General features: G+C 32.0%; 3 protein-coding genes across 3 annotated transcripts; 2 read left to right on the plus strand and 1 right to left on the minus strand.

Annotated features, from left to right (window-relative positions):
- Positions 1–841: 841 nt before the first annotated feature.
- LOAG_03368 (innexin unc-9) lies at positions 842–4,183 on the plus strand (the record flags this gene model as incomplete). Its single annotated transcript, XM_003138905.1, has 7 exons — positions 842–877; positions 1,137–1,379; positions 1,724–1,886; positions 2,127–2,247; positions 2,765–2,848; positions 3,405–3,565; positions 3,961–4,183. Coding segments are annotated over 7 exons (1,031 nt in total), but the record flags the coding sequence as incomplete, so codon positions are not given.
- Positions 4,184–6,289: 2,106 nt separating this feature from the next.
- Positions 6,290–10,567, plus strand: LOAG_03369 (hypothetical protein; the record flags this gene model as incomplete). Its single annotated transcript, XM_003138906.2, has 9 exons — positions 6,290–6,719; positions 6,969–7,106; positions 7,440–7,553; positions 7,651–7,824; positions 8,173–8,356; positions 8,498–8,693; positions 8,949–9,014; positions 10,220–10,396; positions 10,460–10,567. Exons 1-9 carry the CDS (start codon positions 6,635–6,637, stop codon positions 10,565–10,567), a joined length of 1,242 nt encoding a protein of 413 aa, XP_003138954.1. The 5' UTR covers positions 6,290–6,634.
- A 73-nt stretch (positions 10,568–10,640) lies between these two features.
- Positions 10,641–12,445, minus strand: LOAG_03370 (helix-loop-helix DNA-binding domain-containing protein; the record flags this gene model as incomplete). Its single annotated transcript, XM_003138907.2, has 4 exons — positions 12,276–12,445; positions 11,859–12,008; positions 10,995–11,193; positions 10,641–10,699 (listed from the first exon to the last, which is right to left on the minus strand). The coding sequence occupies exons 1-4, from the start codon at positions 12,282–12,284 to the stop codon at positions 10,641–10,643; spliced, it is 417 nt and encodes a 138-aa protein (XP_003138955.1). The 5' UTR covers positions 12,285–12,445.
- Between the last annotated feature and the right edge of the window lie 507 nt (positions 12,446–12,952).

Genomic DNA, 12,952 nt, shown 5'->3' on the forward strand with positions numbered 1-12,952 from the left:
TTAGTAAAGAAAACAATTTTAAAAAAAAAAAAAAGAAGAAAAAGAGCAAAATAATAAAATAAAGTATGCATTGATCTTTCCTTTCATCCTTAATAATAGTAACAGAAAGATAAAACAATCAGTGTTATTACACAGCATGAGATTAACGAAATTGAATGACAGAGTGCAATAGTGAAGGAATCAATGAAAGCATTTCAAATATTTTAAGGTGAAAATGATCACTTTTTTTACAGGTAAAAAAGAGGCGGTTAAAGGGTGCTAACAGCTTCTTACTAATTTTTACCTTCAAAAGTTTAATCATACCCTCAAGCTTCCTATACAACCACTTCCACCTATTCTTTGCAATACGACTGGATAAGGTCATGGGTTATGTTTGAAATAATAGCTGTCGGTGTATGCCGAATGAAAACAAACAATTGTTTGTTACTACGAATTTTCAGACTTAAAAATCACTTACTAAAAGTGAAAATCCAAAAGTAAACAAAAAACAAAATATTGACATTATATCCGTACGTTATTAATATTCTATTTAGTCAGCCTAAATTTTGATAAATTTTTATCAAAATTATAAGATGGACATTTAAATGCAATGTTTCGATGTTATGCCAGAAACCGAAATTCTGAAATTTAGATTTCTTAATAAAGTATTATTCAAATAATCCGACTGAAATATGAGGTTATTGAGCAATTGAAAATAGAATTAGTAATATCCTCAGAAATAGAAATCGCTGTTTGTTTATTAAATAGCTTAACCTCCAAATGATATGAAAAATAATTAAACGTGAAATTAAGATTAAACTGATCTTTCTTTTCCATCACTGAATTATTTTGTACATTTTAGTGTTCGCTATTCTTGTATCTGCGAAGCAGTATGTTGGTAAGTTATTCTTTCTCAATTCATGATTAATATCTTTGATAATAAACCATACTTGGTGTTATTTTATCAGTTTTCAACTTACTCATTCTTTGTCCTTCAATTTATATTCCACACAGATTATCTATCATTATCTATGCACTTCTTTCATGAAGAAGGATTACTTTGTTGTTAACATTACAAGTATAATGTTCAGAATGACTGTTTTTTTTTTATCCTTTGTCTCATAAACAGTCGTTACGATGTCTCTCATCTTACATAGGTTTCCCGATACAATGCTGGGTACCTGCAACGTTTACGGAACCAATGGAGCAGTATACAGAAAATTATTGCTGGGTACAGAATACATATTTTCTACCCCTGCACGATTATATTCCTCATAATTATGCTGAACGAGAAAATAGGCAAATTGGATATTATCAGTGGGTACCGTTTGTACTTGCTTTGGAAGCACTCCTTTTTTATGTACCTACCATCGTTTGGAGGCTACTCAATTGGCAGTCAGGTTCATTCCACATTAATTATCCATTTTATAATGGTGCATTTATCGCTTATTAGATGTTACCATATATTTTCATTTTATTCAGTATTATGTAAACTAAATTTTTTTTTTTAATATAAACTAAAAAAAAAACACAAATTTCAGCATTTTTCATCTAAAATCATGAAAATTACAAAAAAATTCCACTCTTACCGTACGACAATTTTCATGTTTTTGAAGAGGAACAAGATGACGCGGAAAATTATTTCCGCCTTTTGATTTCTCAACCAATGGTTTCTTCTGAATTCCTCAATTCCCATTCTCCATATTGAATTTGCTCGTTGTCTGATCGCTAAATTAATTTCTAGGCATCCATGTGCAATCATTGGTGCAAATGGCATGCGATTCACGATTACTGGATCTGGATTCCAGGAATAAAGCCTTGCAAACAATTGCCACAAATGTTGAGGAGGCACTTCATGTGAAACATCAAGTGGTTTGTTACTTTCAGCAAGCTGTTGAGTTATTTCAGTTTTTCTGGAACTTGTCAATTTCTTCGTGTATTTGTTGCATGTTACTTTGGTTTATCGTTTTAAAACAAAACTTATCAATGATGCCAGCATAATGGCTTTGATTTTTAATGGTTTTACACTGTCAAAATTAATGAGAGAGTTTCTTGTACCTTATAGGATCTTGAACTTTTCGTTTTTTTTTTAGTATGACTGGAAATCGATTGAAGTTATTAAATCTGATCATCTGCACCCGTAGCAGTGGTGCCGCTGTAACATTTCTGTACATTTCGGTGAAAATCCTTTACACGGTAAATATCGTAGGGCAAATTTTCTTGCTCAATACATTTTTGGGCAATCGTAGCAAATGGTATGGATTACAGGTTTGATTTCGAAATATGCATTTTTTTCTCATCATTACAGAGCTTCTTAAATACTTTAAAATACACGTTGTGAAATGTAAGCCAATTTATAAGTTTTGGCCAATTAAATTTGTTTCGTTTTTTTTTTCATCCAGTCAATAAATATCATCATAATGATAAATCTCAGCAAACTTTAGAAATTAGCAAGGAAAAAAAAAATCCTGTTCCTGATCAAAAGTGTTTTCTTCTTGGAAATAAATAAGTTGAAGCGTCTTTTTGTTTTGTCAGAATTGTAACTGAGTTCAAAAACGAGACAAAGTTGAAATTTCAAATATTAATGTTACCTTGGTAAGTATCAAAAATATCCAGACTAAGGATGCCTTATTAAGAATGATTAATGGCAATAATAGGAGGATAGAAAATAGTAATAATAAGATTGACCTAACTATGATGGTAATGATATTAATGAGAAAGTGATGGTCGTGACAATAACGAGAAAAAGTGATAATTGAAGAGAATGACAAGATTTATTCGGCAGGTGTTGAATGATTTGATGAATGGACGAGAATGGGAAGAATCAGGCCATTTTCCACGTGTCACATTGTGTGATTTTGAAGTAAAAGTAAGCAGTACTTTTTACAAGCCATTTATGTGGACAACAAATTTTTCACATCTAAAACATTTTGACGTTACACGTAACCTTCAATGAGAAAATAAAACTGATTAAAACATCACGAGAATGACATAAAAATTAAAACGTAGTTATATAACAGACTGATTTGTTTCTCTTAATTTCAATTTTTTTTCTATCTTTGCTTCCAATTTATTGATTTAATAGTCTGTTTTATCAATTTAGCTTTGAGCAATGTCTATATGAACTCTATCTCAATGACCTATATTAATCTTTATTATTCTAACTTTGATGCTTAATCGCATCAGCCTTGAATAACAGAAGCAAAAATCAAGGACGGATGATATCACTATTTTGTAAAGATGATACTTTGTCGCTTTCTGTTACTGAATAAGTTTATAATAATGACTAATTGCATACCGAAGAATCAGTGAATTTCAACTGAACTCAATTTAATCTGATTTTGTTCAGTAGGATCCCATTAGAATTGTAGAATTGTCTAATTTTTTTTTAATTCATATATTTTTCATTTTTTCTTTTTTACTAGGTGCTTGGCAATGTTCATCGACATACAGTGCAATGCGTTCTCATGATCAACATGTTTAACGAGAAAATATTCCTCTTCCTGTGGTTTTGGTATTTCTTGCTAGCTGGTGCCACAGTTTGCTCTCTTTTATATTGGATATATATTTCCGTTGTCCCTAGCAGGCTCGTTTTTCCTCTTTCCAAATATTCTGTGTCAGCAAAACCAATTTTGCGATATACTGGAAATGCTATTTACCAGAGTTCCTCGTAATTTCTTGATTGGCATATCCTGTTTATTTAAGCTTCATAAAAATAGTTTAAACATTTTGACGACAACCTAAATGCTATTGAGGTGTAACCGGAAACATGACAAGGGTATTTGAGTTCTCCGATCTGGACTCTTATCGTTTGCCATTTAATTGGTAGAGTTTGTTCCGTTTAATCGTAGCCAACTAACATCATCAATGTCCGAATTTCGATGCACATATCCTTGTTTTTTAAAAAGATATTTATATGGTTGTTCGTCTTAGCAACAATCTCCCAACAATTAACTATCATTTGTTTGACATCAATTACAGGCAGTTGAACTTCGTAGGAAAGTATCTGACGGGCATTGAAGGTTACAAAATGGTTGACAGTCAATCGTTACGACGTTTCGTATTTCATTTCCTCAGACAAGATGGTGTTTTTTTATTACGTATGGTTGCAACACATGCTGGAGAATTGTCGTGTTATGAACTTGCCAAAACTCTATGGAATAAATATTGTGATAATAAGGAAGGGAAAATGCATGATGTATAGCAGAGCAACTTTGCGAATGCTGCATTCTTCCGGAATTTTTAAAATGCATTCTGGATTAGGTCATCATTTCTGTATGTCTTTTTCACTTTCAGAAATTATAAATATCGATAAAATTAGGAAAATTTCTATAAGAAAATAATGTAATATTTTTTCCTCTTTTTCCTTTTTTTTCCGCCCCCCTTCATCCCACCCCTCCCCCCCACGAGGAGAGAGGGAGTTATCATACTGTATACTCCTCATATCTATGTCTTATCAATCATGTGGCTCCGAGCCTCCGTTGCGAATCTATCGAAGGATACAGATGCGAAAGCATTAGGTTTCTTGCTCCCGCATACGTATCACAATTCTATATCGTCAACGTTAGACTCGGAGCATTCCTACCATTCACTTATCATTTTCCTCAGTAACACTCCCTCTTTTATCATGTTCAGTGTTATGTAATCAACATCATTTAGCAGGTGCTGGTCCTGCTGTTACCTGTTGGGTTCTCTGAAGGAGCTAGTTGCAAACAATTTATTATCACTTAACATTTATTAAATTATAAAAACACCTTAAAAATTGATAGGAAATTGAATTCTATATGACGAAATTCGTCAAAGGAACTGTTTTGTATGACAAACTCATATTTCTCTAAAATGCATAATTCTAATTTCCCTGCCAATCCCAGCAGGATTTTGAAAAATTCTGATATGAAAATTACAGCAAGTGAATAAAAGATGCAATAAATATTCAAATCGAGTTACGATGCTGAAAATCCAATCGAGAAAAACTTGATAACCAGCAATATACCGTTTTCCATTTTTCTTTTCATTTCCTTCCTGTTCTTGAGGTTTAGTTAATTTGCTGCCTACCACTGTTCTTTCCATTGTTTCATTCTTTCTTTTTAAATGAAGCTGGTTCAATTTTACCATCACTATATCAATACAAATTGGATATGATATAAAACCTGTTTTTGAAAAAAAAAAAAGGGATTATCAAACAAATTTAGATCCAAATACTCGATCATTTTGCTATGCTTCATACAATTTTTATTTTTATTTTTTTAATTGTGATGCATTTAAGAGAGTAGTATAATTCATTTATTTGGATAATAGAGATAAGTTAATAATTGATAAGTGTTTTTTTACTTTTTTTTTGTTTGGCAGCAAGTAAGGAAAAATGAAAATAGAGAGGGAATTATAATTTTTTGCAATTTAGAATAATTTTTAATACTTTATTGCAGAAATTCGAAGATATTTCAAACTTGTAGAAAATAAAAGAAATATTCTCTTGATGGTTATTGTTGTCTAGTCATTATTCGAGCCAAAATGCAGACGTTTATTTATTCTCAATCAGCATGTGGAGTGAAGTTGAAGTTTTGTTTACAATTTAGGATATATTAGATGTCACTCTGAATTACTGATGAATGGCTGTTTATAGTACAAACATGTTTAATAAACAAAAATTTTCTATATTTATTTCTTGTCATTTTTAAAAAATTCCCGTTCTTCTTAGGTGATTATTGAAAGATATGTCATAAACGGATAGATCATTTATTTGGCTTGTTTTTTCAACTATTTATTACAGGAGATCAATGCTTCCAGAAAAAAAAGAAGAAAATACTACTTTTTGCAATTATAAAAAGTAAATGAAGTTTGTATTTTTATGACATCGTATGTAAATATTCGTGCAGATGTTTTGCGGTAATAAAAATTAATTTTCACTTTTTTTTTGTTCATTAAAAATTATTATTAGCAATTAAATCTTATGCTATGCTATCCAACAGCAATGACAGCAGTATCAACTGCCAAAAATGACAGGCCAAGATTCATTTAGGATGTATTTTAACAAGCTTCGTCACAACTTCAACATGTGGGGGATGTTTCAATTACTCATTGATGGTCAGAGGCCATTGATCAAAACTTAATTCGGTGATGATAAGCAAACTTAGATAAACAAACTTGCTCTTGAATTAATGCATAAATTATGAATAAAAGGTTGATCTGTCCTTCTTTTACAGGTGCAGAAGACGAATATTTCGAATATTTCAAAAACAGCCAAAATTTCATCACTCGTTTCCATCAACTCTTATTGTTCATCAAATTTCCTGCTAAATTTCGTATTTTCATATTTTAATGCTTAAAGCGCTGAGTCAATTAACAATTTCAATCTTCCTGATTGACAAAAATAGCTGGATCAGATTTACGTGCATATATACATGTGTGTGTGGGTGTCCGCGTCTGTGTGTTTGTGTGTGTGTGTGCGTGTATGTCTGTGTGTTTGTGTGTGCGTGTGTGTGTGTACGTTTTAGATATGTGTGGTTATCGATGTACATAAAAGAAAAACTTGTCATATTGATGGTCGCTCACCGACCCAGATCTCCCTAAAGGTGTAATGCATTCTTCATCGCATTCACATACACATACATACATGAACACACATTATCGAAACGAATGAATCCATTGAATCTAAATGGCGACGTACTATTTGAGTGTCATCACAACAGCCTTACTTCATTTCATCAAACTTTTTCATGGTTTTGATGTACCTTGCACACGTAAGTTATCATAACATTCATTGATTCACGCATAACCTTCCATTATATCAATCTTTTTCAATCATTCGGTATTATTTCCAGGTAACTCTAATAAGTGGGAGTGATGGTAGTAATAGCATACTATAATGGGATAATGCTCTAGGATTTTACAGGAGAAATTTCACAGATCGACATTAATTAAATTGATATTAATTTCAAAAATTGATTGGTTATATGAAGCATAAGATTTTATGATTACATTGATTACAGAGAAACTGATTGGCAGTAAGTGTTTGTTTGATGAAGATTGTTATGGTATGAACAGTGTTTGCCGAGAACAACGATGTACTTGTCCAACAAATTTCGAAGAGTTTGATATTGATGGACAGACAACTATATGCAGATCAGGTACCATAAGCAAAACTTTTCTTTACTTTCACTAAAATGCGTCACTTAATTACTTATGGTTGAGCGATTTATATTTGTTTTTATTATTTTAAGTTACAAAAGCTTCTTTGGATGCTATGACTAATGTAAAGAATGGCGAGGCTGATCCTAAAACTCCATTTCACTTTTCTTAAAATTTGACATTTCTATCGAACGATCGTAGATGGTTTTATCAGAAATTGTTATATATATATATATATATATATATGACTTTCAAGTTTTTACCCAATAAATTCTCCAATACATCTGCTAATTAATGTTCTTCATAATCTTTGGTATTTGAAATCTGTTCAGCTCCGAACAAAATTGGTGACAGTTGTCAAAGGGACTGCAAACCGCCGCTTCTTTGTCGAGATGGGAAATGTGAATGTTGGGGCGGAAGTATTATCAACGGAGAGTGTGTCGTGTGTAAGCTTTTCCATGTTGATTTCAAACTTCTAAATTTTTTTTCTACACAAATTTTATTCGATATTCTAGAAAATGAACGTATAGAGCTATACTTCAGCTTGCCCATCAGGACAACAATTATATGGAGTAGAATGTCAGAGAGTAGCACATTGGGGACAAAACTGCGAAAAGGACAACCAATGTGTTGATGTTTTCAATGCATGCATCGCTGGAGTATGTCAATGTGCGCCCGGTACTACACGTGATGTGACCGGACAGCGATGTTTTGCATGTATGTTTATAGGAAATTTAAATTCGTCTAATTAACACAAATGATCCATAACATTCCTCACAATAACATATCCAAAATAATAAATGTAACAGATAGTTTCAAACACTTTGAAATGTTGAATTTATTTGGTAGTATTACTTTTACAGGAAAATTTGTTAATGAATTTGGAAATAATTCGATAAAAAAAAAAAACTTCCAAAATTTTTGTCACATTATGCAATGATTTAGAATTAAACTATTTTATGCACTTGAAATGAAATTCAGTATAAATCACAATTCTTTAAAGTTATGTAAAATATTCAAGGAATTTAATTGAACTTATAATCCCTTCCAATGAATGATTTTCAGTATGTCCGGATGGAACACAACCTCAACAAGCTTGTCGGCGTCTTTTTATTAATGATATTGATATGCTTGAAAATGCTGCATCAACAGATAGCTGTCCTTTGGGTTATCGATGTGTCGCGTACGGCAGTCCATACGTGGGACATTGCTGTAAATTGAAATGTCCCTATGGAGAACCTGATTTAACGTATATTTTATCATTTTTAATCGTAATTTCTTTGCCAAGAAATTAGGAAAAAATTCATTTGAAGTTAGAATACTTAGTTTATTTGCCCGAATATTACAATTGATTATGCTATAAATGTTGTCACAGTTCCCAAATTTTAAGGCAGTCGTGCGATATGGGTGTCTCCGAGAAACATCGATGTCGACCCCTTACTCATCACTGTTACACAATCTCGGAACCTGGCTGGAAAACGAGTTTATGTTGTCCAAAACCATGTCGCGATCCAACTCCGCTTTATATTAATAATCAGTGTTTAAGTATAGCACATAGAGAGGACCCTTGTCAACTTCATCAACAGGTCTTGGACTTTCTTTCTTCTTTTTCTTTTTCACCATTTACTCCATCAACTTATTGATTTATCCATCTCTTATTCATTCTTATTTATTCATTCATTTCTATCCATCTCTTATTCATTCATTTTATTGAACGATGAGTATGTGAAGAAGCGCACTGTTCTAAATAATATTTCTTAACAATACCTCATAGAACAATCTTTGCAAAACTACAGGTTGAAATGATTATTCATTGTGGTAGTTCCAAATTCCAATTTCAGTGCGAAGGCGGCGTAACAATGCATTGTATCTTGGGACTTTGTCAATGCAAAGATGGCTTTCATCCTGTAAGTTATCGTTTAAATTTAACACCTGATGCATTTATCATTTGTTTGGATACTTCTGAATATTTGGCACTTAAATCTATTAGTGTATAACCAAGAAATAAATTGATAACATAGCATAGTTAAGCTACAGATATGTGATACAAAACTTATTATATTTATCTTAAAGTTACCTGAAAATTAAACAAATTGTATACAAGCAATATACACAATGCAATTTCTTAAGTGTTTTAAGAATAGTATTTCAGTTTTAGGTTATTTGCATTGTTTGGATTTTTTTTTAACATTTCCTTGTTTCGTTTTTCATCTTCATCGTTACTGGAATGAAATCCTGAAAGAGTAATGGAACTAACTTTCTGGATATAATATTCCACAACTACTGGTTTTAAATGCAGAAAGCTGGATGTTACGTAAGTATTAAGAATCAGACGTCAGAAACTGAGATGACGCGGTATGCCATAGCTGTCGTTGTTGCGTGATATACAGTATGATCCTATTTTACATATATTTCTTTTTTTTTTTTAAATGACTAAGCTTTACTTTGTCGATGATTAGCTATTTGATTGAGGCAGTTCGTTTTTTGTAATGTTTATTTATGAATTTGATGCGCACTTTGTTCCTTTGAAATGAATTCAGGAAGACTCGGCGAGACAAATACAGATTAGAAAAATACTGAAATTGGATTGATTATTTGGAAATTTTAGATAAGATAATTTATCAGTGATTTTGCTACAAGCAACTTTTGATAGTAAGATATGGAATTATGCCCAGCTGGATAAAAACAGATATCCTATTGTGATATCTTTTAGTAACGAATAAATTCTTCTATGAGAATTGTTGCAATCAGTTTGTTGCCATCCCTTTTTATACTATAAAATTAAATTTTTGATGAACCAAAATTTTTACAACGAGGTAGGCTTGAAAAGGTGCTTTTAGGGTATTGGTGGATTTTCTGAGCAATACTGGTTCAACAAAAGGCTCGCATCCTGAACAATGATGTTATTGTTGTGGTTCTCTACAGTACTGCCAAAACGATGCTGTCGGTGAGATGTTTTAATTGTAGTGCAAGCTAATGGTAGAGCTTAGTCATTATTTTAATATTTATGCAAATTAATTAGCAACGATACTGGCCGCAACAACGCAGTTTAGACATTCCGCATATTTTTCATTTTTGTACTCGATTTGATGTCATCTCCAATTTCTTACAGAGTAATGATGGTCGATTTGCAACATGCGAGAAAAGTTGTGGAATTGATGAAATCTCTGTTATGGATAAATGTGTACGACGAGTACATCTAGCTGAGAGATGCGTGACCAGCAAGCAATGTCCAAATTTTTCAGAATGTCGCTTTGGTACTTGTCAATGTTTGTGCGGCTATAAACAGGTGACAATTTATTTCCTTCTGCAAGTGATAACATTTTTACATATTCATAAATCAATCTTCCAGGATTCCTTGATCGGATCACGCTGCACTAATCCAGATGATCCATTCAGTTTAAATGCAATTTTGACGGGTGTTGAACAAGTATTCGGCGGAAATGCGCGAAATCCATAATATTTCCATTGTTTATTTTAAAAGTGTTCACTAGTTTCTTGTATTGCATAAATAATTTACCGTACGTATAGTATCACATCGGTTTGATGCCCAGTTTTTTCCAGTTAATCCAACTAAGACGAGCTATGAGATCTGTAATATATTTGAATTGAAATCAAATAGACAAGTTGAAAGGGTACTATGTGGAGGATAATATAAGTAAAGTTATATACACATTTTTTCAAAGAATATCCAATTGTTGCAAGCGTGAAATGAGTTGATTCATTCACACTAAATCTTACTGTGACGTAACTGCTAGATCTGACGCGAACAAACAGGCGTTTCAAAAAAAAATTTTTTCTTTGTTGGTATGAATGGAAGATCCGTTATGTGACTCTTTTTCATCAATAACTCCAAGGAATACCTTGAAAAAGAGAAACTAACGAACCACTGGTACTCCAGGGTGGTGCTTGTGGATTTCCAGAACGAGCCATTACAAGAGCTTCTTTCAAGTAAGCATGCATGTTTTGATGATCGCTGTTCAGTAGATTCTCAAGAAGTGAAATATATGCAATTGCTAGATTCAAGGTATCTATTTTGGATAGGCGTTTCTCATACGGAAATGTTGGAATATATCGTCGTAGTTTCTGCAAACATCACTTTTCACTGAAGCACAATATTCATTCACTAAGTATTATTTCAATAAGGAATTCAAATATCACTTCAATAGGGAATCAAATTACTTCAATAAGGTATGGGCCTTAGTGGTTGGAATGATTAAGAAATATCGATTTCTAATTCTTATTACAAAATTTAAATTTTAAATTTGTTCAGTGCTAACGAAAATTTTCTCCAAGTCACTCTATAAATCAATGAAAGCTTTAAAGTCACTAAAGGAAACATACTTATCTTCTTTACTAGAATGTCAGTGATCAGAAATCTACTATTTTTCGTTGCTCATTAATTTTCTACTCACTAATGGTGGCAATTTATTTCCAATCACCGTACTACCCATAAATAAGTAATTATATAATATTAAAAGTTTCTTGTCGATGCAGTAATTCAGCTAAAAACTAAGGATTTTTCAGAACTTTCTTTAGCGAAATTAATTCATGTGCACGAATTAATATGTGCACATGAATTGCTTCGTTTGTAATTTATTTCTCTCTTTTTACGAGGATATTAAAATATGTCATTGAAATTGATTTGTCATGGGATGACACAACTTTCAACTTCTGAGAAAACTTTTATATCGTTTCGAGCTTTTATTAGAAACATGCTAATTAATTTAGTGAATAAAAATAAAAGCGACCATAAAAGCGACATTGATACTGCACATTCGCCGCCGTTCCCGAAAATTTGCGGCACGACGATCAACGAATGATTCCATATGCTCATTTTCTTCTGATTCCTCTCCTTGCAAACCAAATTGTACTTCGATTTGTTGTTGTGCATTTAATTCCTTAAATATGGGTTTGTATTTTTTTTTTTAGGAAAGTTGGAATTACTGCAAAAGCTTGAGTAAACTTTGAAAACCTGAATTCTTCAAATCCCGACGATTCTTCTTCCACTCGCATTTAATGATATAAGTGAAAATGTTTGAAACTATACTTAAAGTTGCTTCTTGTTTAGATCAGTTTGATATCTTTTATCAGTTAATTCCTGTGAGTTAAGACGATTAACTAGCTCATATTCAAGCTATTCAAGTGTAGCGAAAAAAAGAACGTACCAGTTTCATTATAACCAGCTGATAACACCGATTTTTCTTTTTTTTTTTTAATAAGCTGATTCACAAGTAATTCTCAGATACAAGTGAAAATGTTTGAGGTTACACTTAAAATTGTCCTCAAGTTGCTTCCTAATTCCTATATGCTTCCAGTCTGATATTTTCTGCAAGTTAATTCGAATTACATTAATATAAATAGTGAATGCCTGAAAAGTTAATAAGGATTTATTCGACCAATTGGTAATTTCGTTGTGCTATTCCATATTAAAATATTTGATAACAACTATTAAAAATTAGCATTTTTATTCTTTTCAAAAACGAACAAAAATTCTTGGCAGTATGACTTTGTAGTTTGGGGAATGAAGTGATAAATTCAATATCAACTGTATCACCTCACCTATTCTTTCACTATTTTCCCTAAAATTGTCCTATTCAAGATTTCAAAGTTTAGTCACTCCATGAATTATGAAATCTTTACAAAATGATTGGAATTTTAAAAGTGGTAAAAAAATGTGGATAGCCAATGAATATTTACAATGGGAGGATAAAAGCAGGAAAAGGAAGGCCAAGTGATGAGTTTCGATTATGAACTGAAGAGATTTTGAGAAGGCAAAGCAGTTAAAGCAACGAAGCGTTAAATGGCTAGTAATTCATTTGTGACGTTATTTCATATCCAGGAT

This window comes from Loa loa (assembly GCF_000183805.2).
Source record: "Loa loa unplaced genomic scaffold supercont3.386, whole genome shotgun sequence".
NCBI classification, from domain to species: Eukaryota; Metazoa; Nematoda; class Chromadorea; order Rhabditida; family Onchocercidae; genus Loa; species Loa loa.